This window comes from Zea mays, chromosome 1 (genome assembly GCF_902167145.1).
Source record: "Zea mays cultivar B73 chromosome 1, Zm-B73-REFERENCE-NAM-5.0, whole genome shotgun sequence".
Lineage (NCBI taxonomy): Eukaryota > Viridiplantae > Streptophyta > Magnoliopsida > Poales > Poaceae > Zea > Zea mays.
The window spans coordinates 187,891,838-187,919,823 of record NC_050096.1 but is presented as its reverse complement, the minus strand read 5'-3'; the positions used below and the strand labels follow the sequence as shown (position 1 = coordinate 187,919,823).

General features: G+C 45.4%; 3 protein-coding genes and 1 pseudogene across 5 annotated transcripts; 3 read left to right on the top strand and 1 right to left on the bottom strand.

Annotated features, from left to right (window-relative positions):
• Window positions 1-10: 10 nt before the first annotated feature.
• On the top strand, window positions 11-3,765 carry LOC100384791 (uncharacterized). Of its 2 annotated transcripts, NM_001177238.1 has the most exons (10): window positions 106-221; window positions 282-374; window positions 747-917; window positions 1,017-1,103; window positions 1,898-2,032; window positions 2,143-2,253; window positions 2,353-2,444; window positions 2,543-2,648; window positions 2,799-2,885; window positions 2,966-3,540. In NM_001177238.1, the coding sequence occupies exons 2-10, from the start codon at window positions 342-344 to the stop codon at window positions 3,380-3,382; spliced, it is 1,239 nt and encodes a 412-aa protein (NP_001170709.1). In that variant the 5' UTR covers window positions 106-221; window positions 282-341; the 3' UTR covers window positions 3,383-3,540. The 2 variants fall into 2 exon arrangements, with proteins under 2 accessions (XP_008646636.1, NP_001170709.1); XM_008648414.4 differs by having other exon boundaries at window positions 11-374; window positions 2,966-3,765.
• On the top strand, window positions 3,447-8,821 carry LOC103645116 (serpin-ZXA-like; annotated as a pseudogene).
• Window positions 8,822-22,260: 13,439 nt separating this feature from the next.
• On the bottom strand, window positions 22,261-24,498 carry LOC100283130 (uncharacterized). 2 transcript variants are annotated; one of them, NM_001156032.1, is given in 3 exon segments: window positions 22,272-23,778; window positions 23,855-23,963; window positions 24,075-24,196. In NM_001156032.1, coding segments are annotated over 3 exon segments (1,455 nt in total). In that variant the 5' UTR covers window positions 24,123-24,196; the 3' UTR covers window positions 22,272-22,480.
• Window positions 24,499-24,736: 238 nt separating this feature from the next.
• LOC100277912 (uncharacterized) lies at window positions 24,737-26,210 on the top strand. Its single transcript, NM_001151356.2, has 2 exons — window positions 24,737-25,659; window positions 25,869-26,210. The coding sequence occupies exon 1, from the start codon at window positions 24,940-24,942 to the stop codon at window positions 25,642-25,644; it is 705 nt and encodes a 234-aa protein (NP_001144828.2). The 5' UTR covers window positions 24,737-24,939; the 3' UTR covers window positions 25,645-25,659; window positions 25,869-26,210.
• The last annotated feature ends 1,776 nt before the right edge of the window (window positions 26,211-27,986 follow it).

The following is a 27,986-nucleotide window of genomic DNA, read 5'->3' as shown; positions in this document are numbered from 1 at the left end:
AAAGTGCAAACGGCTATCTTCCTTGTAGTATTTCAGTGGGCATTTGCCACCACATCGTACTGGAAAGGCCGAGTTTTAGCTCCGGTTCCAGAAAAAAACTCGGAACCAGATCTCAAACCACACAATCCACGGCTGCTCCTTCGCTGGACACCGAGAAACCGTCAAGGCGCAACGAACGAACTTGCAGCAAAATTTCCCGGAGACCCTCGAGCAAAAATCTGGTCTGGTTCAAACTCGCCTTTTGCCTGTGGGCGGCCGCGTTCTTACGGGCCATGTCGCAGCGCGACGGCGACCTCGCCGCCGGAGCTCATCCGGAAGAAGGAGACCGCCACGCCGTTCGAATGGATGGCTCCGACGATGAGCTGGACCAACCTGTAAGCGCAACCACCCGCTCATCTGTTCTTTGTCATTCAGAGTCCGAGTCGCGGGCGTGGGATTTTGGTGTGAGACGCTCCTGCTTTTCTTAGCCCCGTTCTCTTCACTTCTTCGTCTTTCAACCTCAATCCCCTGCTGATTCCGTGCCCATGCCTTGAAATTATACGTGTATATGCGATGCTGCTCCTGAACTGATGAATGCCTATCAGGTTCAATGCAGACCTTTTTTTTTGTTTGACCATTGTTTTGGTTCGTTTAATTTTAGTCTCATCATCATCATCACCGTATCTAGGCTATGAGAATGCAGCTAGAAACGTTTTGTTTATGGTCTAACACGAACGCAAATTTTTTTTGTGTGTGCTTGTTTGTAGACGAGTAAAGCGACTGAGCACATCACGGCTATGGACGTGAGGAAGGGGAAGGATATGCAAGGGATCCCCTGGAACGTGATGCCGACTACAAGGGACAAGTACAGGCAGTCACGGCTGCAGGGGTACGCCAACTTTGAGAACGTGCCTAATTCCGGAAGGCTTTCTGAGAAGGCATGCCATAGCTACGCGTTTCAGATTAGTTATACTACCTGGTCGAGTTGAGCATCTATTTAGGCCGAGTAAACATCTCATGTGGCGATGCTGGTGCAGGAATGCATGCCTGCAGAGAAAGGCCAACTCTACTACGAGTTTCAGCACAGCACGAGGTCGGTGAAACCGACCATCCGTCATTTCCAGGCGAGCCATGGTTTTCAGTGTTCCTTGTTCCGAATGTTTGTTTTACTTGGTTAGTTCATTCTACATACAGCCAGCCACCCTTCCATGCAACCGTGCAAACTTCTAATCTAGGCCACATCATGTTGATTCAAGTGACACATGAGCGTGGATAATTTTACATTTAACCACCCGTTGCTAATCACACTTTTTCAAATCCCCTCCCACTCTCTCCGCACGTCCCCTTGGATCAACATCATGTGGTTCAGATTAGAAGTTTGCACAGTTTCACGGAGAGGTTAGTTTGCACCATATACGTTCCATGATTGAGATAGTTTATCTGCTCTCCTTTTTCCCCCTTATCTGTTGAAGGTTTGTCAATCATGTCTTGAAGTTGAATTATTCTAGGATATTGTTGATTGCTTGGCATGTTTCTCATGTCTAACTAGAAAGATGAGGATACTTATCTTGATGAACAGTAGTAGTAGTAGCTGTTGTAACTAGTAAACTACAAACGCTCTTTGAGTAGTACCACCAAGAGCCTAGCCTCCTCTGATACCCTCCATATCTATGTATCCGATCATCGGCAATTCAGTTAAATTTGCAATTTTTTTGGAATCCTAACACAGGGACATACACAAATTGAAGTATTCTAAAAAATGGATCCACATTTCTGTTTCACATTGGGAGTCAGCTGCCCTATTTTAAGGCAGCTACAATGCAGGACCTTGTAGCTCTGTACATATGTTATACCGAAAAGTCAGATGCCCTGTCAAGTCCTGCGAATTTGTTAAGCTTGTTCCGTCCCTGTCTTGCAGTTGAGGAATTTAGTGTGGGCAACAACAAGGCACGATGTGTATCTTATGTCAAACTTTTCTGTGCTTCATTGGTCAGCAATGACTTATAAGAAGCAAGAAGTCATTAATCTTCAAGGACATGTGACACCGTGCGAGGTACATATCCCTTTCCAAATGTCCTTTTCAACCCGTCGTTTTTCTTGCAGATCCTTGTCTAATTGATGTTATGGTAACACAGCCTCATGTTCTTTGTGCTTTGACTTCAGAAGCACCATCGGAATCACTACGAGGGTTTTTATCAGACTCCAGTCAGTACTTTGGCGGTGAAGCATAACTTGCTTGTTACTGGTGGGTTTCATGGGGAGATAATATGCAAGGTGATATTTTTCATCCTCAATGTCTTTTTTCCTATTTTTCTCTTCTAGAAGACTTTGCAATAAGGGTTTGATGCTTATTCGTTTGCCTGGGGAATGAAGTTTCTGGATCGTCAAGGAGTAAGCTACTGTTGCAAGACAACAAATGATGACGACGGTATTACTAATTCTCTGGAGATATTTGAGAAGCCTAGGTACTTCATTTTTCGCAGGCAAATCGGTTATTCTGTTTATGAAGAGACAAAATGCATGGATCTCAACGTAATGACGTTTGTTGCTCGTTTCTTTGTAGTGGTTCTCTGCACTTCCTTGCGTCAAACAATGATTGTGGACTTAGAGACTTTGACATGGAAAAGTTTCGAATATGCAACCACTTCCATTTTGCTTGGCCTGTGAATGTAAGCCTGCAGTGCTTGTTGAATTTTCAATTTTCTATCTAAATCTAGCTGCTGAAGTCAATGCTCATGTTTTGTCAAAGAGCATGTCTTAAATAAGGACAGAAACACATTACTGCATCCTGTGTTGGCCCCTGTTTTAATTTTCTGCAGCATACATCGTTGAGCCCAGATGGTAAACTTGCTGCTATTGTGGGGGACAGTCCTGATGGACTTCTGATTGACGCTAATTCAGGAAAGGTAAGCGGAACGCAGTGCACAGTAACTGATTTCTTTTTATATAATAAATGCACGATTGATATATACAAGCTTGCTCGCAGACGGTTCACAAACTCCATGGCCATTTGGATTACTCCTTTGCGTCGGCATGGAATCCAGACGGCCGAACATTCGCCACGGGGAACCAAGACAAGACGTGCAGGGTCTGGGACGTCCGCAATCTCTCCAGATCAGTTGTTGTATTGGGTGGCAACATCGGAGCCGTCAGGTCGATTCGCTACACGCCAGACGGGAAGTTCATGGCGATGACTGAACCCGCGGACTTCATCCACATCTTCGATGTTGAGAGTGGGTACAGCAGGAAGCAGGAGCTGGACTTCTTTGGTGAGATCGCAGGCATATCGTTCAGTCCTGACACTGAAGCTCTCTTTGTCGGTGTGCATGATCGCTTCTTCAACTGCTGCCTCCTCCAGTTCAGTCGGCGACGGTTCTACTCGTACCTTGATTCAACACTGTGAGCTTGTGCTGGTGTAGACCTGTGAGGTCGACATCACAGGCTTTAGAAGCAAGAAAGTTGTGGCTATGTTCATAGGTGTTGCTGTGAAGAAACTGGAGAACGATACGTTTACTTTTGCTGAACAAGCTGTAGGTATTCGGCGACCCATCTTTTCTGGGTGATCAGAGTCTCAATTAAGATTCCCGCTTTCTGTTATCTATCCCATACTTACACCGTACGACTACGATTAGATCATCCTATCCTACGGGCGAGACGTGAGTCTACGTAATTGATTGAGACCTGCTGAGGGCTTTGCTTTCACATGCATGCATATGTAATCATCGATCATGGAATTGCTAATAAGCTGTCTGTTTGAAACTCAGTTTCAGTTATTCCTTCTTGTTACCAGCACTTCTCTGCTGTTTCAGTCAGTTACTTAATTGGAGGATCAACCAGCATTTTAAAAACACAAATCTATCTCCTAAAAAAGCGCAGCCACTTCTAACAAAGTTCAGTTTGGCTCTCAAATTTTGGCTTTACAAAATGAAAAATGTAGAGCAGCCTAGAAGAGAGATAAAACATCTGAAACTCAGACTTTTGAGCTTAGCTTTAATTTATATCGGCTTCTACTGCTTCTACAATGTTTTGTTTTTAATGGATTAAAACTGCAATAATCCAAATATCTGGCTTTCATAGACTTCAACATGTACTTCTTAGACTCACGTCAACTCAGGCCAAGTAATATAGAACGCAAGTCGAGTGAAGAAGAAAGGTAAATAAGTCATTGTCTTAGCTAGCATTATCGTCCACCATTCACAATAATTGTTTTTTGGCTTAGCTGAGCTAATTAAAACCTTACTAGCTCAGTAAATTAAAAGCTTACAAGCTCAGCAAATTGAAACCTTACTAGCTCGGCTGTTGGAACCGGACAGCCAACACGATTCTATCTAGCTTCACCCTGTATACGCGACACACTTAGACTGTGTTTGGTTACTATAGACTAATTTTTAGTCCCTCTATTTTATTCCACTTTAGTCTATAAATTGCAAAATATGGAAACTACAACTCTATTTTAGTTTCCATATTTGAAAATTTAGTGACTAAAGTGGAATAAATTAAAAGGACTAAAAATTAGTCTCTAAAACCAAACACCCCCTTATACACACTCAGGTCATCGGGCCGCGGCATACATATCTGAACGCACAACAACAGGTTTTAGGTCCGTTGAGCTAAAATTTCCCTCCAAAAGCTAGTCCATTAGGATTGCACCCTCAACCATATAAATAGAGATGGATATCAAGCCAGCTCGACTCGGCTCGTGTAAGCTCGAGCTGGCTCGTTAAGGTAACGAGTTGGTTTGGGTCGTTAAGAACCGAGCTAGAGAACCTGTTCTGCTTGGATCGTTTGTGAGCTCGAGGTAGCTCGCTTAGCTTACGAACAAAAAAACAATATACATATATAAAAAATATAATCAATACTAGTTAATTCTATACTAATTTAACACTAAAAAAGAGTAATAATACTTACAATTTCACATACCACGTCAATCCAACACTAACTTAACAAAGTTTATCATTTATTAATTCATTCAACACGAGCTTTGTTTTTTTTGGCACATTATTGTTCGTTCGAGCTCGGCTCGAGCAGACCCGTTAACAAACCAAATTGAGATGATAGTTCAGCTCATGGACAAATTGAAATGAGTCGAATCGAGCCGAGTTAAGTTGACCATGAGCTATGAGTATTTTGTTCACCCTACATATAAACTATGCTTGCTCACTCACAATTCACAATGTAGAACTATTTCCCAACAATCTATCGCTCACTCACTGTGAGCTAAAATGTATTCAAGAATGCATCGTGTCAGACCTGAGTTCTAATACCACTTGAAACCGAATCATCGATATATGACACGTTCGCTAGGTCGCCTGCAACGCGGCGCATCCACACGCACACAATAGTGGGGTTTTAGGTCCGTTGGAGTAACACCCCACCAAAACCTAGACCATTCGAAGATTACACTCTCAACCATATTTACCGACCTACAACTATCAACGTTCATCAAATCCCCATAGTTATTTATCACTTGCTTCGCCCCGCTGTCGCTCCACGTCGCGCTCAGCCTCCTTGCCGCCGGCTCGGGCGGCGCCACGCGCGACCAACTGCTGGCTACGCTCGGCGGAGGCGATGGGCCGGACGCGGCCGACAGCCTGCACGCTCTCGCCGAGCAGGTGGCGCGGATCGCCTTCGCGGACGCCGTCTTCGCCGACGCGTCGCTGAAGCTGAGGCCGGCCTTCGAGGAGGTCGCCGTGGGGAAGTACGGCGCCGAGATCCACTCCGTCGAGTTCCAGAAAAAGGTCCGTCTGATCACCACGCTTCGCTCGCAAACATCTGGTAACAAATTAAAGCTGTATACATATGTACTAGATTACAAATGTGTCGTACTCAGCGGTGGCGGATCCAGGATTGATCCAAGAAGGGCCTAATAAGCTAAGGCTATAAAAAATATAATTAATGTTTAATATAACACAAGAAACAAGATATAATCTAAACATTTAAGAAATATGTAACCCAAAAATAAATCGATACGAATTCTAGGAATACAATAATTAATACATATCGTTCATGAGTTGATGTTGCGAGATAAATTTATCTTCCGAGTTCTTAAGCCTTAAAAATGCTTCAAAATCTTTTCATCTTAAATATCTACAAACATATTTTTAGCTAGTGAATTGTATTATTACAGTGACCGATCTCGAGTGAAATATATCATATTCCTACCTTTATAAAACAAACAGGAACAACTTGAGTCGGTCGGTCGGCCAGATCCAAAACCCTGGGGAACCATAGCGGGTTTAACTGAAGAGAGGAAAAATAAAATAATTCTGGATTTTTTTGGCATGAATTGTGGGCTAGATTGGATCCGATTCAATCCAGATTAAACCATAGTCTAATTTAACTGAATGAGGCTTTAACTGGTGGCTGGTGCTTGGCTTTCTGGAGACCTGGACGTAGCGAAATCTAGATCTGCCACTGGACGCAGCGCTGCTCCGCTTCCTGGCTTCATGCTGGTCTCCGTGCTGTTCCGCTTCGGCGCTTCCTCCTCTTCTCCACTTCGGCAGTTCCTGCTTGTCTCCACTTCGGCGTTGCTGAGCTGCTCCGCTTCGGCGCTTCTTGCTCGTCTCCACTTCGGTGCTGCTGAGCTGCTCCGCTGGCGGACTGGACGCGACTACGCGACGCCCCGACGCAGGCACGCGGCTGGAGGCTGTAGGCGGAGACACGGCTTGTACTGGGCCTATTCGCTTGTACTAGGCCGCGACCGGGGCTGCAGCCCGGGCAGCCCCGGTCGTAGATCCGCCCCTGGTCGTCAGGATGCAGAAGCTGCTGCTCGAGTGAACGCATGGGCAGAGAGAAAGCCAAGTCAGGTACAGTTTGTTGGATCTTTTATAGGCCTGACCTATTTATTGAATAAACTATATGGTGTGTAATAGTGGAGAATACCAATAGTACCATATTGGAAGTCCAAGGGTCTTTTGACTTGACTTATATGATGAGAATTATTCCACCTAACTTGAGAAGTCAAGAAATGGATAAGGGCGTGCCACGCGCGCCGCTGCCGCCGGAGGGCCGGGCTCCGGCGTGGCGTGGCGAGGCAGGCGAGCGGGCGGGCAGGCAGGCAGGCGAGCAGACGTGGTTGTGTTAGTTGCATCAGCTGCTTGTCTCTTGGCGTGCAACATGCAACCCTTCTCCTTCAGCTTCTCTCTGCGAGAGGTTAAGTAGAGGAGAACCCCTGGCATTTGGTACACGTGAACATAACCATTTCAGAGTCACAGCCCAGCCGCAAGTGAGATTATTCCCATCCCCTGGCATTTGGTACACGTGAACATAACCATTTCAGAGTCACAGCCCAGCCGCAAGTGAGAGTATTCCCATCTCGTGACTCTGTGCGTACAGAAAAACTCACATTAGGTTTAGGGATAATCAGGCTCGAACTGATGACTTCCACCACGTCAAGGTGACACTCTACCGCTGACTTATATCCCTTCCCCGTCCCATCGAGAAAGAGAATTAACGAATCCTAAGGCAAAGGGGCGAGAAACGCAAGGCCACTCTTCCTCCGGGCTTTCTTTCCGCACTATCTTCTTCCTGGCGACATGACAAGGGAAGCTGGACAAGGATTTGGATCATCAGAGCGCATGAGAGGGTATGATCAGTTTATTTCCTTACTGTTTTACGTTCTGCAGATTATATATGTTTCATATATTCATCTGTGCTGTTTTATATGTAGCAATGATTTTATCTTATCTGTTCTGTCTTATTATAATATGATATATCTGTTTGTTTTAATTTTACAGTCATGCTGTTTATATTACTATCTGTTTAGTTTCAATTGTTCAGTCATTTTATATGTTTATCATATTTATATGATTTATATGATTCATATGCTTTGTGTTCTTATTATCCACATTGTTATGGATATTTTTGAGATCTTGATTTCTATGATTAATTATCTTTTATATGTTATCATCATAATGTTAATTTATAGAATTAAAATGATACGGAAAATGCCTATAATTATAACACGGTCAAGGGCTGCTGTCACCGGGCTCCGTCGACGATACCAGGAGGCTGGTTCTCGGCAACGCGCTCACTTCAGAGGAGCCTGGGCGAGGAAGCTGGACGCGTCGGAAACAAGAGACGGCGAGTTCCACCTCCTCGACGGGAGCTCGGTCGAGGCGCCATTCATGTCCAGCACAGACGACGACCAGTACATTGCATCGTACGGAGACTTGCTCAGGCTCCCGTACGAGCAAGGCGGTGACAAGCACTCAAGCAGAGGCAGTTCTCCATGTACATCCTCCTCCCGGAAGCACGAGACTGCCTCCGGGCCTTGGCCCGGCCGAGAAGCTGAGCGCCGAGCCTGGGTTCCTGGACAAGCACATCCCAACGAGGAAGGTCCCAGTTGGGGAGACCAAGGTCCCCAGGTTCAAGGTGTCCTTCGTGTTCGAAGCGTCCGAGCTGCTCAATAAGGCTCTGGGGCTCTGGCTGCCGTTTAGCGCCGAAGAAGCAGGGCTCGTCGTCGGTGATCCACCCATGTTGTATGTCTCCTCCGTTTTCCACAGGTCGGTTGTGGAGGTTCACGAGGAAGGGACCGAGGCTGCTGCGGCATCGGCTGTCCTGATGATGGTGGTGGGTGCTTCACTTGGGAGCAGCACGGATTGCAGTTTCATGGCGGATCACCCTTTCGTCTTCCTGATCCGAGAAGACACACCACCGGTGTGGTGCTGTTCGTCGGCCATGTGGTCAATCCCCTGCTCGCTTGAACGCATAATAAGTGGCTTTGTCTTGTCTGAAACAAACAAAGGTTGTGGGATGATCAGATGATGCATTGTACTTCGCTCTATGACGACGATGATCCTTGTAGCCATGTAGTGGCTGGCTGGTTGATGGGCCTGCTTTCCTTCGTGCATTGCAGCAGAGACGAAACGGGCTTGCGGCCTGGTCTCTTACAGCGCGCCATGGGATCGCATCCAGCCCACGCCACGAGAAGGATACACGTGGACGTGCGGATGCGGCGTCACCAGTTTGCGTTGGATGGAGTAAGCCAGTCAGCCAGTGGGCTCGTATGCGTTTTCTCGTTATCCGTATCCAACTATTCACCTTCCGCATCAATTAGACGAACACTCCCGTCGACCGATAGGAACGGAGCTCGAGCCCTCTTACCTTTCCTGATCCCATAAAATCCCAACGAAGTCTCTCCGAAAATTTAAAATATATATGATATAATCTTATTATGTATTTTATAGTTTTATCGTTTATTGATGTTTTAATATAGTGTTACTTCAAAATATTACATATGTCTACTATGAGTTTTTAGTGATATATCTATTTTAAGTGTTGTAGTGAGATTACTCCATCCGTCTTAGAATATAAGGTGTAACCATCTTTTGTTTTTGTTAGAAAAATAGGTATTTTCTGTATTATTTTAATTCCATAAATTAACATTATGATGATGACATATAAAATATGTTTAATCATAGAAATCATTGTCTCAAATATATCCATAACAATATGGATCAAGAGAACATGAAACATATGAATCATATAAATATAATAAGCATATAAACATGGAACATGTATTATTATGGAACAACTGAAAATAAACAGATAGCAACATAAACAGCATGACTGTAAAATTAAGACAAACAGATTTATCATATTACTAGTATGATCAGACATCAGACATGTTATGATATAATACGACAAAACAGATTGAATAAATTTACGGCTATAAATAAAACAGCAGGTATGAACATATATAATTTGCAGAATGAAAAACAGTAAGGACATGAATTGATCATACCCTCCCATGCGCTCCGAGGATCTAGATCCTTGTCCAACTTCACTTGTCATGTCAGCAGGAGGAAGACTTTGGGCAGTCGCGTAGACGCTCCCCAAAAACCTAATTGCCGATCCCTCGTGCAAGGTCTCGAACGGCAAGGGCTCCGGAGGCACCTGCCCTCTCGCTTCTCTGTGCGCGCAGAGTCACGAGATGGAAATACCCTCACTCGGCTGCTGGACTGTGTTCTGAAAGTGTTTTCTCACGTGTGTCCCAAGTGACAGGGGTGCTCTTATATTTAACCTCTCGCAGAGGGAAGTTGAAGGAGAAAGGTCGCCGAGTCACGCCAAGAGTCGGCCAGCTCTAGCCGAGTTATGCCATGAGTCGGCCAGCTCTTGCCGAGTCACGCCATAAGTCGGCAGCTGAAGGAGAAGGGTCACTCGGCTGGCTGACGAAGAGACAGGGTCACTCGGCTGACGTACACGGTTAGTGAGTGCTAAAAATTAACACAACCACACCACACCACGCCCGCTCGCCTGCCTGCCTGCCTCGCCTCGCCTCGCCACGCCACGCCACGCCCGGCCCGGCCGGCGGCGGCGGCGGCGCGCGCGCGCGCGTGGCATGCCCTTGTCCATTTCTTGACTTCTCAAGTTAAGTGGAATAAATCCCACCATATAAGTCAAGGCAAAAGACCCTTGGACTTCCAATGTGGTACTATTGGTATTCTCCACCATTACACACCATAGAGTTTATTCAATAAATGGGCCAAGCCCATAAAAGATTCAACAATCCCCACCAAACTCTAGGGTTTGTAATGATGAAGTATCAGAATCACAATCCTTTGATATACCAGTGTTTCGATGGAGACTGTTAAGTTGAACATCCATCTAGAATAAGAGTTTCACTCATTCACAACTGAACAATGGACTATGCCTTGAATTTACAGTTTTGTGCGAAATAAGATTCACTCAAATCCTTTGCTGATACTAGGCTGCAAAAGGGTATTCCCGCTGTTTAGAAGCATATAAGTCACACTTCAGTGCCTTTCATGAGTATTTAGGGATTACCCAAGTCCCATAGACTGTGACTAGCAGTCTCACTCATATAGGTGTATTCCTCAGAAGATGTTCTGTAGGACAACATCTCACCTTTATAAGACTCTTGGAATACATTAAGGTAAAAACCATCCTGCCTTACAGATAGGAAAGATGTGCATCAGAAATGAGTTAAAGAAGGGATCTTTCCTCACAATCTACTCCTAGCTTGTTTCTCCACTCTACTTTACGGGATCTCCGATCACATAGAGCAGGTTACCACTAGAGTAGATCTCACATGGGTCTCATACCCATTTCCCTCGATGCACTTTCTATCACATTGCGTGATAGACCCTTAGTGAATTGATCTGCCAGATTATTTGATGTGTGGACATAATCCACAGTTATAACTCCGGAGTTTTTCAACTTTCTGACAGATTTCAATCTCCTCTTAACATGCCTTGTAGACTTCATGTTATTCCTAGAACTGTTAACCTTTGTAATCACCGTTTGGTTGTCACAGTTCATGGAAATAGCCGGTATCGGTTTTTCAACTACCGGTAAGTCCAATAGGAAATCACGAAGCCACTCGGCCTCAGCCCCAGCAGTGTCTAATGCTGCGAGTTCTGCTTCCATTGTAGACTTCGTTAAGATAGTCTGCTTGCAAGACTTCCAGGAAACAGCGCCACCTCCAAACAGAAACACATATCCGCTTGTGGCATAAAGCTCATCAGCATCAGAAATCCAGTTGGCATCACAATAGCCTTCCAGCACTTTTGGGTTTCCGGTATAATGAATACCGTATGTCATAGTACCTTTCAAATACCGCAACACTCTCTCAAGAGCACGCCAGTGATCATCTCCTGGTTTCGACACAAACCGACTTAGCTTACTCACAGCATAAGAGATGTCTGGCCTTGTTGCACTTGCAAGGTACATGAGCGAGCCAATGATCTGGGAGTATGTCAATTGATCCCTTGCTATTCTCCGATTCTTTCTCAATAGCACACTAGGATCATAAGGTGTTGGAGCAGGATCACAGTCACTAAAACCAAAGCGACTCAATACCTTTTCCACATAATGGGATTGTAACAGAGTTACCCCACCATCAGCTTCTCTAACAAGCTTGATGTTTAGAATGACATCAGCCTCTCCCAAATCTTTCATCTCGAAATTGCTCGATAGAAGACTTTTAACTTCCTCAATCACATTGAGATTTGATCCAAAGATCAAGATGTCATCAACATAAAGGCACAGCATAACAGACTCACCCCCACCATACCGATAGTATACACACGTGTCAGATTCATTTACAACAAAGCCAGCTGCTGTAAGAGTATTATCAAACTTTTCATGCCATTGCTTAGGTGCTTGTTTTAGGCCATACAATGATTTTATCAACCTGCACACCTTGTTCTCTTGACCATCCGCAATAAACCCTTCTGGCTGATCCATATAGATCTCCTCATCCAACTCTCCATTTAGGAAAACTGTCTTAACATCCATCTGATGAATGATAAGACCATAAGAGGCTGCCACAGCTATTAATGTGCGAATTGTAGTCAATCGAGCCACTGGTGAGTAGGTATCAAAGAAATCTTCACCCTCCTTTTGGGTATATCCTTTGGCCACAAGCCTTGCCTTGTACCTCTCAATTGTACCATCAGGCCTAAGCTTTTTCTTGAAGATCCATTTGCAACCTATAGGTTGACAACCATAAGGACGGTCAACGACCTCCCAAGTTCCATTAGACATAATAGATTCCATCTCACTCCTTACTGCTTCCTTCCATAAGTCAGCATCAGGAGAGGAATATGCCTCACTAATGGTAGTTGGTGTGTCTTCCACAAGGTACACTATAAAGTCATTACCAAAGGATTTTGCAACCCTCTGTCTCTTGCTCTTTCGAGTGACTATAGTGTCATCCTCCTCAGGGATGTGTACGTGAGAATCCTCAGCATGATCTATAGGAATCGACAGTTCGTGCTCATGGGGAATTATAGTCTCATGACTTGTATCGCTAGGTGTATTCTTCATGGGAAACTCATTCTCAAAAAATGTTGCGTCTCTTGATTCCATGATAGTATCAACATACATATCAGGCACATCAGATTTTATAATTAAGAACCTATACCCAGTGCTGTGAAAAGAGTACCCAAGGAATATACAGTCAACAATTTTAGGCCCAAGTTTACGCTTTTTGTTGATTGGCACATTCACTTTAGCCAAGCAACCCCAAGTGCGCAAATATGAGAGATTTACTCTTCTCTTTTCCCATTCCTCGAATGGTGTGATCTCTTTGTTCTTTGTTGGAACTCTATTCAGGACATGACATGCTGTCAAAATCGCCTCACCCCACCATGCCTTGGATAATCCCGCTGTACTCAACATGGCATTCACCAAATCTGTTAGAGTGCGGTTTTTCCTTTCAGCAATCCCATTGGATTGTGGTGAGAATGGCGGTGTCCTCTCATGAATAATACCATGTTCCACGCAGAACTCATCGAACACATTAGAGAAATATTCTCCACCTCGATCAGACCTTAACCGTTTTATTTTCCTCTCAAGTTGGTTCTCAACTTCAGCTTTATAGGCCTTAAAATAATTGAACGCTTCATCTTTTGTTTTTAAGAGATACACATAGCAAAATCTAGTGGAGTCATCTATAAAAGTGAGAAAGTATCTTTTACCACCTTTGGTCAAAATTCCATTCATCTCGCACAGATCAGAATGAACAAGTTCTAGAGGTGCCAAACTCCTCGCCTCAGCAGCCTTGTGAGGCTTGCGGGGTTGTTTTGATTCAACACACACATGGCACTTAGATTTTTTTTAACAAGTTAAATTTAGGAATTAAATTTATATTTGCTAACCGCATAAGACAGCCAAAGCTTGCATGACAAAAACGTGAATGCCATAAATCCGACTCATCAGAAAAATGAACAGAATTCACGAGTTTATTACACACATCATGCAGAGATAAGCGGAACAAGCCTCCGCAGTCATATCCTTTACCAACAAAAATACCATGTTTAGACACAACACATTTATTTGACTCAAGAACAACTTTGTATCCATCTCGACATAGCATAGACGCGCTAACGAGATTCTTCTTGATAGAGGGCACATGCTGCACGCTCTTCAATGGCACCGTCTTTCCCGAAGTAAACTTCAGAATGACTGTACCAACACCAAGAACATGAGCACGCGACCCATTTCCCATCAACAAGGCGCCAGACCTCCCGACCTGATAGGAAGTGAACATAGAGGCATCAGCACACACATGAATGTTTGCACCACTGTCCATCCACCACTCAGGTGAATTACAGACTGAAAGAACAAATGGTAAAGAATTACCATACCCAGATGTTCCTCCTTCAGTTTCAGTGGTTACAACATTAGCTGATTTCTTGTCCTGAGTGAACTTGCGATCAGGGCACTCTCTAGCCCAATGTTGATCACTGCCACAGACAAAGCAACCTCCCTTTCCCTTGTTATTGTTGTTCTTCTTTTTAAACTGTGCTGTTTGAACAGGTTTATTCGCGTTCTCTAGTTTGTTCTGGTTTTTCTTCTTGTTAAACTTGCGGAAGTTTCTCTTCTGCACCACATTAGCAGTAGAGGTCTCCACACCTTTTCCATTGTCCTTTGATCTAGCTCTTTCCTCAACATCAAGAGTACCAATGAGCTCCTCCACATTGAACTCTTGTCTCTTATGTTTGAGAGAGGTAGCAAAGTCCTTCCAAGAAGGTGGCAACTTGGCGATTATACCGCCAGCCACAAACTTGTCAGGCAGAGGACAAGGAAAAAGTTCGAGTTCCTTAGCTAGTGCCTGAAACTCATGAGCCTGTTCCACTACAGATCGGTTCTCAACCATCTTGTAGTCATACAGCTGCTCCATGAGGTACAGCTCGCTACCAGCGTCAGTAACTCCAAACTTTCCAACAAGAGCATCCCACAGCTCTTTCCCCGTGGGAAGGATGATATAGCTTTTCTGGAATTTTGTATCCAGTGCGCTAATTACTGCTCCTCGAAAGAGGTTGTCTTCAGCCTTAAACTTAGCCTCATCCTCAGGAGGTAAGTTGGCAGGCTTGCCCTCAGCGGCATGAAAACAAGACATTGCAGTTAGCCACAATTCCATCTTAGCTTTCCATATCAAGAAGTTTTTACCATCAAAAGGATCAGGCTTTAGCACAGCAGCAAAACCTCTGACAGAAAAATGCCTAACCTTAGGTTTTTGGATTGTTAGAAAAATAGGCATTTTCTGTATTATTTTAATTCCATAAATTAACATTATGATGATGACATATAAAATATGTTTAATCATAGAAACCATTGTCTCAAATATATCCATAACAATATGGATCAAGAGAACATGAAACATATGAATCATATAAATATAATAAGCATATAAACATGGAACATGTATTATTATGGAACAACTGAAAATAAACAGATAGCAACATAAACAGCATGACTGTAAAATTAAGACAAACAGATTTATCATATTACTAGTATGATCAGGCATCAGACATGTTATGATATAATACGACAAAATAGATTGAATAAATTTACGGCTATAAATAAAACAGCAGGTATGAACATATATAATTTGCAGAATGAAAAACAGTAAGGACATGAATTGATCATACCCTCTCATGCGCTCCGAGGATCTAGATCCTTGTCCAACTTCACTTGTCATGTCAGCAGGAGGAAGACTTTGGGCAGTCGCGTAGACGCTCCCCAAAAACCTAATTGTCGATCCCTCGTGCAAGGTCTCGAACGGCAAGGGCTCCGGAGGCACCTTCCCTCTCGCTTCTCTGTGCGCGCAGAGTCACGAGATGGAAATACCCTCACTCGGCTGCTGGACTGTGTTCTGAAAGTGTTTTCTCACGTGTGTCCCGAGTGACAGGGGTGCTCCTCTATTTAACCTCTCGCAGAGGGAAGTTGAAGGAGAAAGGTCGCCGAGTCACGCCAAGAGTCGGCCAGCTCTAGCCGAGTTATGCCATGAGTCGGCCAGCTCTTGCCGAGTCACGCCATAAGTCGGCAGCTGAAGGAGAAGGGTCAATCGGCTGGCTGACGAAGAGACAGGGTCACTCGGCTGACGTACGCGGTTAGTGAGTGCTAAAAATTAACACAACCACACCACGCCCGCTCGCCTGCCTGCCTGCGCCACGCCACGCCACGCCCGGCCCGGCCGGCGGCGGCGGCGCGCGCGCGCGCGTGTGGCATGCCCTTGTCCATTTCTTGACTTCTCAAGTTAAGTGGAATAAATCCCACCATATAAGTCAAGGCAAAAGACCCTTGGACTTTCAATGTGGTACTATTGGTATTCTCCACCATTACACACCATAGAGTTTATTCAATAAATGGACCAAGCCCATAAAAGATTCAACAGTTTTTGTCCCATAATATAATGTGTAGTCTCTATGCATACGTACGTCGATGTAGTAGTATAAAGAGAATTAAATGTATTTCTTGGTCTTTAAATCAGAGATGGTTACACTTTATATACTGGACATATGGAGTATAATCTTTGTATTAGTTTAGTTCAGTATCTTTTCTAAAAACTTTCCTGACTCCGTCCTTATCAATTGGTACCTTATTTTCATAAGTTTCTCTCTTATTTGCGGGTATATATACTCGTCCACATACTCGGTCATTTTTTCTTCGGCTCGCGTGCACGATTTCATCGCCGCACACTCTGTATGTGCATCAGACTGGCCGCAGCGCCGCACGCTACGGCGCGCGCTCGCTTGCATGCCGGCTACAGCGCACGCGCTATCGCCCGCAACGCAGCACGCTATCGCGCACTCCACCGCGCGGGACTCTTCTCTCTCCCCTCAGCTGCAGCGCACGCGCGCTCTCCCCCTACCACTGTTCCTGTGGGCCCGCCTTCAATTAATAGTAGAAGAAAAATTGATAGTAGATGAAAAGTAGGTATAGAAAATGATATTTTATATTGTAGTGGGATATAGGGGGAGTATTTAGGGGAAACCACTGCGGGAGATGAAAAAGTAGGGGATACACTATTGATGATGTGACCCAGAAAAGTGATATAGGGGAAAAAATTTAGAGGGAACCGCTGCGGATAGCCTCAGGGTGCCGCTGGTGTGGATTTAGGGTACAGGAGGCTGCGCGCATATTTTTTCTATATCCTCATCCACGTTCTGCTGAAAGGCACGCTCTGCCGAAAGGCAGTTACTTGCGAGCGCGTAAAATTTGAATCCGTTTGAGGTGTGATAGCCTTAAATGCACAGGCTTGTCTGTTTGGCTAGCCAACACCCAAATGGATGTGCATGTGCGTGAATGAGGACACGAAAAATGTGTGCTCAGCCAGTCAGCCTCCCTGTAACTCAAATTCATGAATTCTCTCTCCACCACAGTTCTATTCGTACGTCTACATGTGTACTCTGTTTGAAGCGCCTGTCATTTGCACACTCGCATTCGTACTAGGACCATTCAAAATGCTCATTAGCACGCAACTTATGCTGAAGATAACCTAATTTCTATATATTAAAGCAGGACATAAATCTGCCCAGCCGTGCGTCCACGTCGACGTTTTTAAATGCAGCCACACGATGCTCATCCAACGACCATCAACACTTGGGAGCAAAAATCGCATCTCGAACTGGTCACGTCGTCCTGTTTTCGTCCAGCCGCCTGATCACAATCCAACGGCTAGCGTTTCCTTAGCCGCGAAATCTGGTGGTGAGTCCCGTATCAGGCGGTAGAAAGTTCGCGATCCAACCGAGGATGTCACCGTCCGCCCGTCCCCTACCGCCCCTCCGCGACACGGTACCGCCACAGATGGTCCGCGCCTCCGCACTGCCGACGGGGTGGCGATGCTGCTGCTGCCGTCGCTGCGAAAGAAGGAGGCGCTGCTAGCGGCAACGGCGAGGCAAACACACATGCGGTGGATGAGCCTTGGAAGGGACAAGGGACGCAGCTTTCTGGCAATGACGGTTAGACGAGCGGCACCTCTTTCTTCCCTGTGAGGTTGTGACCTTCGCCGCGGCAAGTTTCCTCCTGATACTCCTCTCCCCTACCGCTCTCTTCCTTTCATGCGACTGTGCGAAATCAAACCCTGGCAGCGTGTGGAAGCAAGGCTGGCAGCCCTCCTGTTAGAGAGTCAATAGTGTACTTAGGCCCTTATGACACTCCTTTCTGGATTCATCAAGGAAGTCAGGAGGCTAGATGACAAGTTACTTCTGCTGGACATTGACCTTCTGGAGAGCAAGCTCCAATTCTCTCTAGAAAACCTTCCAAAGGCCAAAGCTTCTGTGACTGCTGCAGGAACTGCAGCCAGGGCTATTTATGTTGTGTTGTTGAGACAAATTTGTTTTGTGCCTCTGACCGTCTGTTACTTATTCTTGGTGTTAATTTTGTTTTTTTTCACACGTCACACCTGTAAAATGACTGAGTTTTGTTAGTTCTTGGCTAAAGTATAGCCACCATCTGTTAAATCAGCTAAATTCGGCATACTTAGAGGAACTTGGTAATTTGAGTTATCCATAGTCATGTAATATTGGGACCTTCACTTATTAATGTCAAAGCTATTAGTTGTTGCAGACTATTCCTCTTTGGTTGCTGCTCCTGCAGTCTATGGTATCTCAACACAGATGTTGTGACCTTCAATTAATTATGTCAAGGTTGTTAGTTGTTGCAAACTGCCCCCTTCCGCTACTGCTCCAGTCTGTGATTCTCAAGACAATATTGGTTGATTAAACTACCAATTTTACTGATTACAATCCGAGCTATTGCCTCTGATTGATTTTTTCAGAAACCCTGCCCTTGTGTCCAAAGAGAAGATATCATGATATTTTTATTTCAGTGTACTTTTGATTAGGTGCAATTCTCTGGACATTTGAGCAATACAAGTCCCTCAAATTTACATAGTCATCAATATTTTATATTAACAAGTTTACATAGTCATCAATATTTTATATGAAGATGTTGTGTATTTTCACCTCTCTGGAGTTGTATAAATGATCCTTTTCTGCTCTTTTAAATTTGTATGGCTGTGTCTATTTTTTTATGTAAAATCTGTAGGTGAACGCGCGCTGGCGCGCGCAAGCGACTAGTAAACTAAAAACGGTGATGCAACTTATTAACAAAATTTACACTCTAACTTATTTCAATGATTTTTACACACTAACTTATGTCAACCAAAAATATTAATTATATTATAGAACTAGCTTTTTTTGTTTTTACTAGAGTATGGTTCTGAGAGTCGATACAGACTTGAACTCAAGTTGAACTAAGTCTACAGACCCCCACATTTCTACTGTATTTAAGTGGGAGTTTCTCCCTTCGTGTGTCGTCTTTAGCAAACGCAGCGAGTGGAACGAAAGTCCAACAATAAGCACAATGCGGAGAAACTCACAAACATTTGTGTTTAACAAAGAATATATATTGTAAATATTATGAATATAGAAACCGTAGTAACAAACGGACAACCAATTAGTCTGTACTACTATATTAAAAACCTAATATGGCACCTGGTGCTACCACGGATTCACCCCTTCGCGTTGACACTCTGGACCCGCCTCACGCGCCTCACCTCGGCACCGTGCCCTATGGGCCCCACGCCCATCGCTCTCTTGCTCCAGAAATTTGGGGCTAACCACTAGACCACACGTATCTTAGTGTTTAGAAATAAACAATAATTATATTTGAATAAATATCTTGATAGCTATTTATATGATATATAACAACTGTAGCAAAGCACGAGCAAATGGCTAGTATATCTTTAAGTACTTCACAAGCCTCTACAATATTTCTAAGCAAGAAAACATCATTATATAGTAATTTATTCTCAAAACTATAAAATTGATCTATTAAGAGCAAGCTCATCTCTACATGTAATTGTCACATTCGAGTTAGGTCTTTACTCATTAGACCTCACTTAGAGGATCAGAGGGTACTTGTTACCCCCCTCTCAAAGTGGATTCGTCCTCAATTTCCTATATTCTTCTCTCAAGCATGAATTCAAATTTGCAATGTTAAAGGTGGGACAAATCCTAAACTCGATTGCAACTCATGTTTACATATATTATCATTTATTTTTCTACTGTCATAAAAGGACCAACAACTCTTGGTATTTTTTTAGATTTATGAAGTTCTAGAAACCTATCTTTTCTTAAGGGTGTGTTTGGTTTGACTTTTGGCTTTGGCTTTTGCCCCTTAAAAGTCAAAAGCCAACCAAAGGGCTGGATCTAGGAAGCAGCTTTTTCTAAAAGCCAACTTTCTCGTAGTGCAAATCTGAAAGCACCTCTAGACCTGCTTTTAGTGGCTTTTCGGATGGAACTGTGAAAACATATATCAAAGAATTTTTAACGACTTTTAGTGGTTTCCACCAAACGGTTTTTAGCTTTTTAACAACTTACAGCCTACAGCAGCTTTTTCCACAGCTCACAGCCCACAGCAACTTTTTTCAAAGCCACAGCCCAACCAAACAGACCCTAAGTACAACCATACCAAACTACTCAGTTAAAGTTTAACTTCCTTTCTACCTTCATTGTCAACAATTCTATACTTTTCATTCATTTTTAATATTTGCCTTAGTAGTTTCATGTAATTTAAAAATGAACTCAACACACTCTTTAGCATCACTATGTGTTCGCTCAGTGGTAAGTAAAGACAGGAGATCAAAGACGTACGAGGATTAAATCCATACACTAACTAAAAAGACTTACCTTAGTGGTGGAGTATTCTACCATGTTATATACAAACTCAACTTCCATTAAACACTCTTTCTCCATATACAGATTACGCTTTAAGACTGTTAGCTCTCAATATGATAGACAATGTACGATTCACTACCTTAGTTTGTTCATTATTTTTAGGATGACAAGTTATAAAAAATAACAACTTTGTTCCTAATTTATTCAAGTGGCTAGTTTTTTGAACCACAATATGAAACAATAGTAGAAGACATACCATACAAGAACAATTTCTTGAAAGATTGGGTTAGCAATATGAACAGTATTGTCACTTTTATGACATGAAATAAATATGCCATCTCAGAAAAAGGATCATCCACCACAAAAAAAATATTCTCCTCCTCTTACTCCATGGTAATCCCAAAATAATGTCCATATGCACATCTTTTCTAAAGAATAGAAGGAACGGGACGAGAATTATACAAACCATGTGGATTTAACTGTGACTTAGCTTTTTGGCATGTGGCGTACCAAGCCATGATCCACTCTACGACCGTGTTTGTTTCAGCTTCTGGCCACCAAAAGCTGCTGCGTACTATCAAACGCTCAACTTTTCAGTCTGCTTCTATAAGATTCAATTTGGTAAAAACCATTTAAAATCAACATAAACACATAATCAGTCGAGTCATTACAATAGTAGGAATTCGTCACTTTCTAGATCCTGAACTTTTTAAAAACTTTCATCTTTCTCCGCACGTAATCCCCACGATACCTAGATTCTCACCACAAAACTGAACGAAACATGTCCTACATCTTGCGTCATCCTTACCCAAAAGAAGCGGGAGGCTAGCACCTCCTCTGTCTTCTTAGCACCAAAAAATATTCCATCAATCCACTTCCATGAGTCTCCTGCAACAACAAAGGATAAATGTAACCAACGGAAATGTATAGGCGGTTAGCTCTACAGAAAGACTTATCATGTACTCCCTCTGTTCCAACATATAAGGCATAATCACCTCTGGTTCAAAGACCAAGAAATACATTTTATTCTCTCTATACTACTGCATCGACGTACACATGCTTAGAGAGCACAACTTATATTATGGGACAAGAATAAAAAGTGGTTACACATTATAATCTGGGATGGAGGGAGTACCACAAATTTATTTCATGTATGTCCCTCTTTACCATGTCTTTAAAGTCATAATCATCATTATATTATTATTTAATTGCCTCAAGTCTAAATATACGACAATCAAGTCGAGACAACATAGTATATTGTATCGAAAATCATTAACAATAATATGACCTTCTCCTTGTGTTTGATGACATAAGAAAAAAATTCAATAAATTCAACCCACTTGTCATGTCTACGATTTAGTTTTTTTTACTCTAGACATGTTTTAGTGATTCATGATCAGTGTGAATAACAAATTGTTTAGACCATAAAATAATGTTACCATATCTTCATTGAATGAACAAGCACATATAACTTTTTGTCATACGTGGAATAATTAAGAACATGCCCATTTACTTCTCGCTATAGTAAGCAACATGTTTACCTTTTTGCATCAAAACGCCACTAAATCCAACTCCACTAGTATCACATCCAAGCTCAAAAAATCTTACAAAAACCACCAAGTTGCAACAATGATGTGTTGGTAAGCTTGACCTTTAAAAGAGCAAAGGATACTTCTTATTCTTCTCCCTAATTAAACACGGTGTCCCTCTTCTCTTTGTTAACTCACTTAGGCCACAATAGTGCTGAAATCCTTCCTTCACAAAGGGACGGTAAAATCCTGCGACACTACGCAGGCATGTGCTCTGCAGCCTTCGTACTTATGTCATGGTTGGCAAAGAGAAGAGGGACACCATATATGATCTGAATTCTGATGGCTTCACAATTGAGTATTTTCATGTAGCAGAACTGCACAAAAGCAGTCCATTTTATTGCAGACGCTGATCTAGTGACCTAGCATAGCACAGCACAGCATAGCACAAACAAGAGCAGATCAGACAGCCAAGCCCTGAACATAACACATAATAGTTCTTCTCCAGCGGATTAATGGTGTGTGGTGCTCCGCTCCTCACGCCGGCGAGGGTTTCACGTTCTTGGCCCAGATGATATGCCCGTACGGCATCAGGTGGCAGACGGGCGCGCCGCCGGGCTTGGTGCCGAGGAGCTTGAACGAGACGTGCTCCGGGTTCCACCGGGACGTGTCGGTGTGGCACACGGTGGCCACGGTGATCGCGCCGCCGCCGCGGGCGCCCTCCATCTCCACCAGGTACGCCCTGGCGGGCCCCGTGTCGTGGCACCGGTACACGGTGTAAGGGTACGCCTCGTCGTGGCACGCCACGAAGCTGGGGCCGCCGCCGACGCGCCGCACGGCGCGGACGGCGTACGCCTGCGGCGGCAGCCCCGCGCGGGGAAGCGCAGAGGTCACCGCCCGGATGTCGCGCGTTCCCAGCGCCGCCACGGCGCGCTCCACCAGGGCCTCCAGCGACGTGGCGCAGAACCTGGCCCCGGCCTCCCCGGCGGGCGGCGGCCGCTCGCAGGTGCGCAGCGTCTCCGCCATGGCGGCGGCCCTGGACGAACTTGGGGCGACGCCGAAGAGCGCGAGGACGGCCGGCAGCGCCGCCGTCGTGAACGGGATGGAGTCGGCGGCGCGGCGCGGCAGGAATCCCAGCGCGGCCGGCGCCGCGGCCTGGAAGTGGAGCGGCAGGCGCTCGCCCACGCGCACCGCTTCCTCGTGAAAGAACACCGCCGTGTGAGGCGTTGGCGTGCCCACACCGCCGCTTCGCGCCGTCGCGCGGACCTCCGAGTGGTGGTGCTCGATGGGTGCTTCGTAGGCGGAGTAATCGTAGCTGAACTGATCGTCTCTGGGGCCGCTGCCGGCGACCGCTTGGCTCCGCGCCTTGTAGTCGTCGTAGCTGAATGTCGTGTCGTCTCTCGAGACGCCGCTGGCCGGTACCCCTTGGCTCGGCGCTCTGTAGCTGTAGCTGAACGGCGTGTCGTCTCTCGCGCCGCCGCTGGCCGGTACCTCTTGTTGGCTCGGCGCCCTGTAACTGTAGCTGAACGGCGTGTCGTCTCTCGCGCCGCCGCTGGCCGGTACCTCTTGTTGGCTCGGCGCCCTGTAACTGTAGCTGAACGGCGTGTCGTCTCTCGCGCCGCCGCTGGCCGGTACCCCTTGTTGGCTCGGCGCCCTGTAGCTGTAGCTGAACGGCGTGTCATCTCTCGCGCCGCTGCCACCAGCGAGCCCTGCTTCACTGCGGTCACCTGGAGGTGAGGTCGCAGTCGCAGAGGAGCGCTTGTAGTTTTGGTAGTTGAACGGAGCGTTGGATCGCCCGGTGTCCTCGGCATTGGCTTCGCTTACGAAGTGGCTATCTGCACTATGCATTCGTTGGTGCTTGAAAAAATCGTACCTAGAAAATAGAATCAACAAAGGGAGAGGAGAACCGACAGGGGCGTAGGAGCCGGAGGACGGCGTTCGGCACGGCGGAGCCCGGCAGGACTGCGCGCCGCCAAAGCACCTCGGCCGTCGACGGCCCCGCATGGGTCAGCCGTCCAGCCTGCACAAGCACAAGCGAACCCGAGGGCGAGGGGAGAGGGAAATTCGTGAATGCGTACGTCTTCCTCTACCTTACGTGCATTGACCAGCAGGTTGTTCGATCGATCATTACCATGAGCAGGACAGCGGCGAAGAGGACAGCGGAGGCGAAGCGCGCCATGGATGATGGAACAACTAGGAAGCAGGTAGACGAGCGAAGGAGAAGCAAGACGTCTCCCTGGCCTTCTCGTGTGCGAACAAGCTGACCTGCCAGGCCGATATTTATAGATGCTGTCGAGCACCGTGGAAATGGAGTGCTTGCAGTGCTGCAGAAGCCAGCGGTGTCAACCGGCCGGAGGTGACGGCGACCGGTAACGGAAGAGCTAAGAGACACGCCCGGTGTGACGAGCGATGCCATCGAGCCCCCGGGGAATATAATCTTCTGCGTGACATCGGCGGTGCCCGCCGTATCTCGTCGTCAGCTCAGCTCGTCGCCGGCGTTCTTCGCACCCGCCTACTGCGTCAGGTACTGTGGTGACGCAGCTCTCGATCTCCCGGACAGGTCCACTTCCTCGTGAGTACAATTGTACAAATTTCGGTTGGCGCTTCGGTGTATGACTTTGAGCCCAGAAGCCCATCAAGGAATATGGGCCTCTCGTAGACCACAAAAGCACTACAAGGCCCACCCAAGATGTTACCGTTGCGTGCTTCCACCAAAGCGCTCGGCCACCCGACCGTTGGACGCAGCGCCATCCGCTCGGCCTTAAGCCGCGCCGCGCCCAACCCACGACGGCCGGCAGATCATCGTGCTTCCACTCTCGCCTTTCCATCTGCGAGTCCCCTTCCCGGCTCCAATCTCACATCAACTCGGGTCTTTCCCTGAGAGATCGTCGTTTTCCCTGTTTCTTTCCTCCCCCAGCCCGGTTCCGATTCCGACAAAGATCCGTTCTTCCTAGATAGACAAGGAAAGAAAGAAACCAAGAACCAACCTTTGGCACATGGCGGAGCCGGCCAAGAACGAGGCCCACGTCGTGGAGATCCCGGTCGCTGTCGACGGCGGCGAAGCCTCCGGAGGCGAGGAGGCCTTTCTTGACAAGGCGGCGGCGGCGGGCGAGGGTCACCCGCTCGGGGAGATCGCGGCTAGCGAGGGACACCTGCTGCTGCTGAAGCTGTGGCAGCGGGAGGAGGACCGCCTGGGCCGCCGCGCGTGCGCGCTGGAGGCGCGCATGGACGCGGCGCGCCGGGACGCCTTCTACCTCTGCGCGGCCTTCCTCGCCTTTCACGGCCTTTCCCTCGCGCTCCTCTTCGCCGCGTCCGTGGTCGCCGCGGCCGCCACCTCCCCCTCCGCCGCGTGCAGGAGGTGGTGGGCGCCGTCGTCTCTGTCCCTGGCGGCGTCCCTCGCGCTCGCCGCGGCCGTGCAGCTCCGGGTGGGCGCCTACTGGCGCGCCGCGGCGCGGCTGCGCCGGGACCGCGGCGACGCGCGCGCACTCGCGCGGGCCGTGCAGGAGCTGCGCTTGAAGGGCGCCGCGTTCGACCTGTCCAAGGAGCCGCAGTACGGGGTGACGAGGGCCAAGTGCGCCAGCGTGGAGGGCGCGGGCCTGTGGGCGCCGCTCCGGTGGTTCCGGCAGAACGTCGTCACAGCCTGCCTGCTCGCCGTCGCCGCCGCGGCCTTGCCCTCCGGCAAGTTCATCCTCTGCGCCTAGGATGCATGGATGCGGGTGAGTTCTGAATCAACACAATTTCTCGTTGTCTGCACCTTGGCTCTTAACTTAATTTCGGGACTTCTCACCAAATTCTAAGAAAATTCCACTATTGTTTTCTACCTCGCTGTGGTTTCTGCAACCTGATAGTGCAAAATATTTAGAATTCAAACGTACATGATCGAAATGTTGTTGTTCACGCAGTTTTATTCTTGCTTGCTTTGCAGGGTCGCCAGCTTCTTTAAGGCTCGTTCGGTTCCTCCGGAATGAGCGCCTGGAATAATTCACGGTTGGATCTTTATAAGCTGGAATGACTCTGGTGCTCAATCCTGATGAACCGAACAGACCGCTGATCTTCAGAACCAAAAATGGGGACTGCTCGCCGCACAGGGAACAGAGACACCACTTGTGCTCCCTAGGCAAGATCCCCATGAAATGGCAGAAATGCGCATTCTTTCTTGTAATTTTTTCTAGCTGGACCTTCAGTTGACATTCTATAATGGAAATGCTTTAGGCTTATTTTGTTTGAGCCTCCGTAGCACGAAAAATTTACGCAATTTCAGAAAGACAACTCCGTAGCACGAATTTTTACGCAATTTCAGAAAGACAACTTTTGCTTAGCTCTTCAGCAGTTTTTACACATAGTCAGAAGTGATCTTACCGTGCGCAATTGATCTCTTGTTCAGGTTTCGAACATATAAAACAATAAACTAAAATCAGCACACGATTATTTTGTCGGATGACCGCATGCAGGATCACCATGGTTATTAAAACGGTAAAAATTTAAAACGTTATGAACCAACTTTTAACATTTAAACGTTTAAACAAACGTTGAAACCTCTTTTCAGACTTGACAACTTTTAACATTTAAACGTTTAAACAAACGTTGAAACGTCTTTTCAGACTTGACATAGAAGTTCAAATATAAAATAAGTTCATATATAAGTAGAGTAATTGAGTTAACAAACCAAATAGCATAAAAAGAAACAGATCAAATTCAACAACACAAGTTCAACCACACAAGTTACAACTTTTATGCAGGATCATTAACCATCATCGAACTAAATAGTCTTCACCAAAATCAAAATAATGTGGTTATGTCAAGGAAACATGTGTGGGGTCAGTAGAACTCATGATCAATAGGCATATGGCCAACACTTTTTTGCTGAAGACAACCAAAGCGTGAGTTTTCGTTAATCAAAGGCTAACACCAATGTTTTTTTACAGATAAATGATTTCCATAAAAAAACAAGATAATGTGGTTTATGTCAAGAAAACATGTGTGTGATAAGTAATAGGAGACTGACACACGATCAATCAGCATATGGTCAATATTTTTGGCCAAAAACGAACAAAGCATGAGTTTTGAATAATATCGTAACATATGGATTTTTTACCGATAAAAGGTCTCCACCAAATGCCAAATAATATAGTTTATATCGAGAAAACATGTGTGGTGTAAGTAATAGGAGACTCTCATTCACAATCAGTAGGTACGATCAATAGGTACAAGGCCATCATTTCTGGCCAAAAACGAGCAAAGCGTGAATTTTCTTTAATATCGAAGGCTAACACGTATGAATTTTAGACCGGTAAATAGTCTCCACCAAAAACCAAATAACGTGGTTTATGTCATGCAAATATGTGTGGCGTAAGTAATAGGTGACTCACATATGATCAATGGGCATATGACCAATATTTTTTGGAAGAGAACAACCAAAGCATGAGTTTTCACTAATATCGAAGGCTAACACATAAGAATTTTTGATTGATAAAAGGTGTCTACCAAAAACTAAATAATGTAGTTTATGACAAGGAAACATGTGTATTGTATGTAATAGGAGACTCTCACTCAAGATCAATAGGCATGTGGCCATCATTTCTCGCCGAAAACGGATGAAGTGTGAGTTTTATCAAAGGCTAACACTTATGAATTTTTGAAAGATAAATGGTATCCGCCAAAAAAGAAAGCGTGAGTTTTTGTAATATCGTAGGCTAACATTTATAGATTTTGATCGATAAATGGTCTCTACCAAAAACAAAATAATGTGGTTTATATCATGTAAACATATGTGAGGTAAGTAATAGGTCACTCACTATCAATGGGCATATGCCAGCATTTTTGGCTGAAAACAGCCAAAGCCTGAGTTTTTGTTAATATCGAAAACTAACACATATGAATTTTTTAACGATAAATGGTCTCCACCAAAAACCAAATAATGTGGTTTATGTCATGAAAGCCTGAGTAATTAATAGAAAACGCTCACTCACGATTAATGGACGTATGACCAACATTTTTAGCAAAAAAGAGCCAAAGTCTGAGTTTTCGTTAATATCGAAGAAAA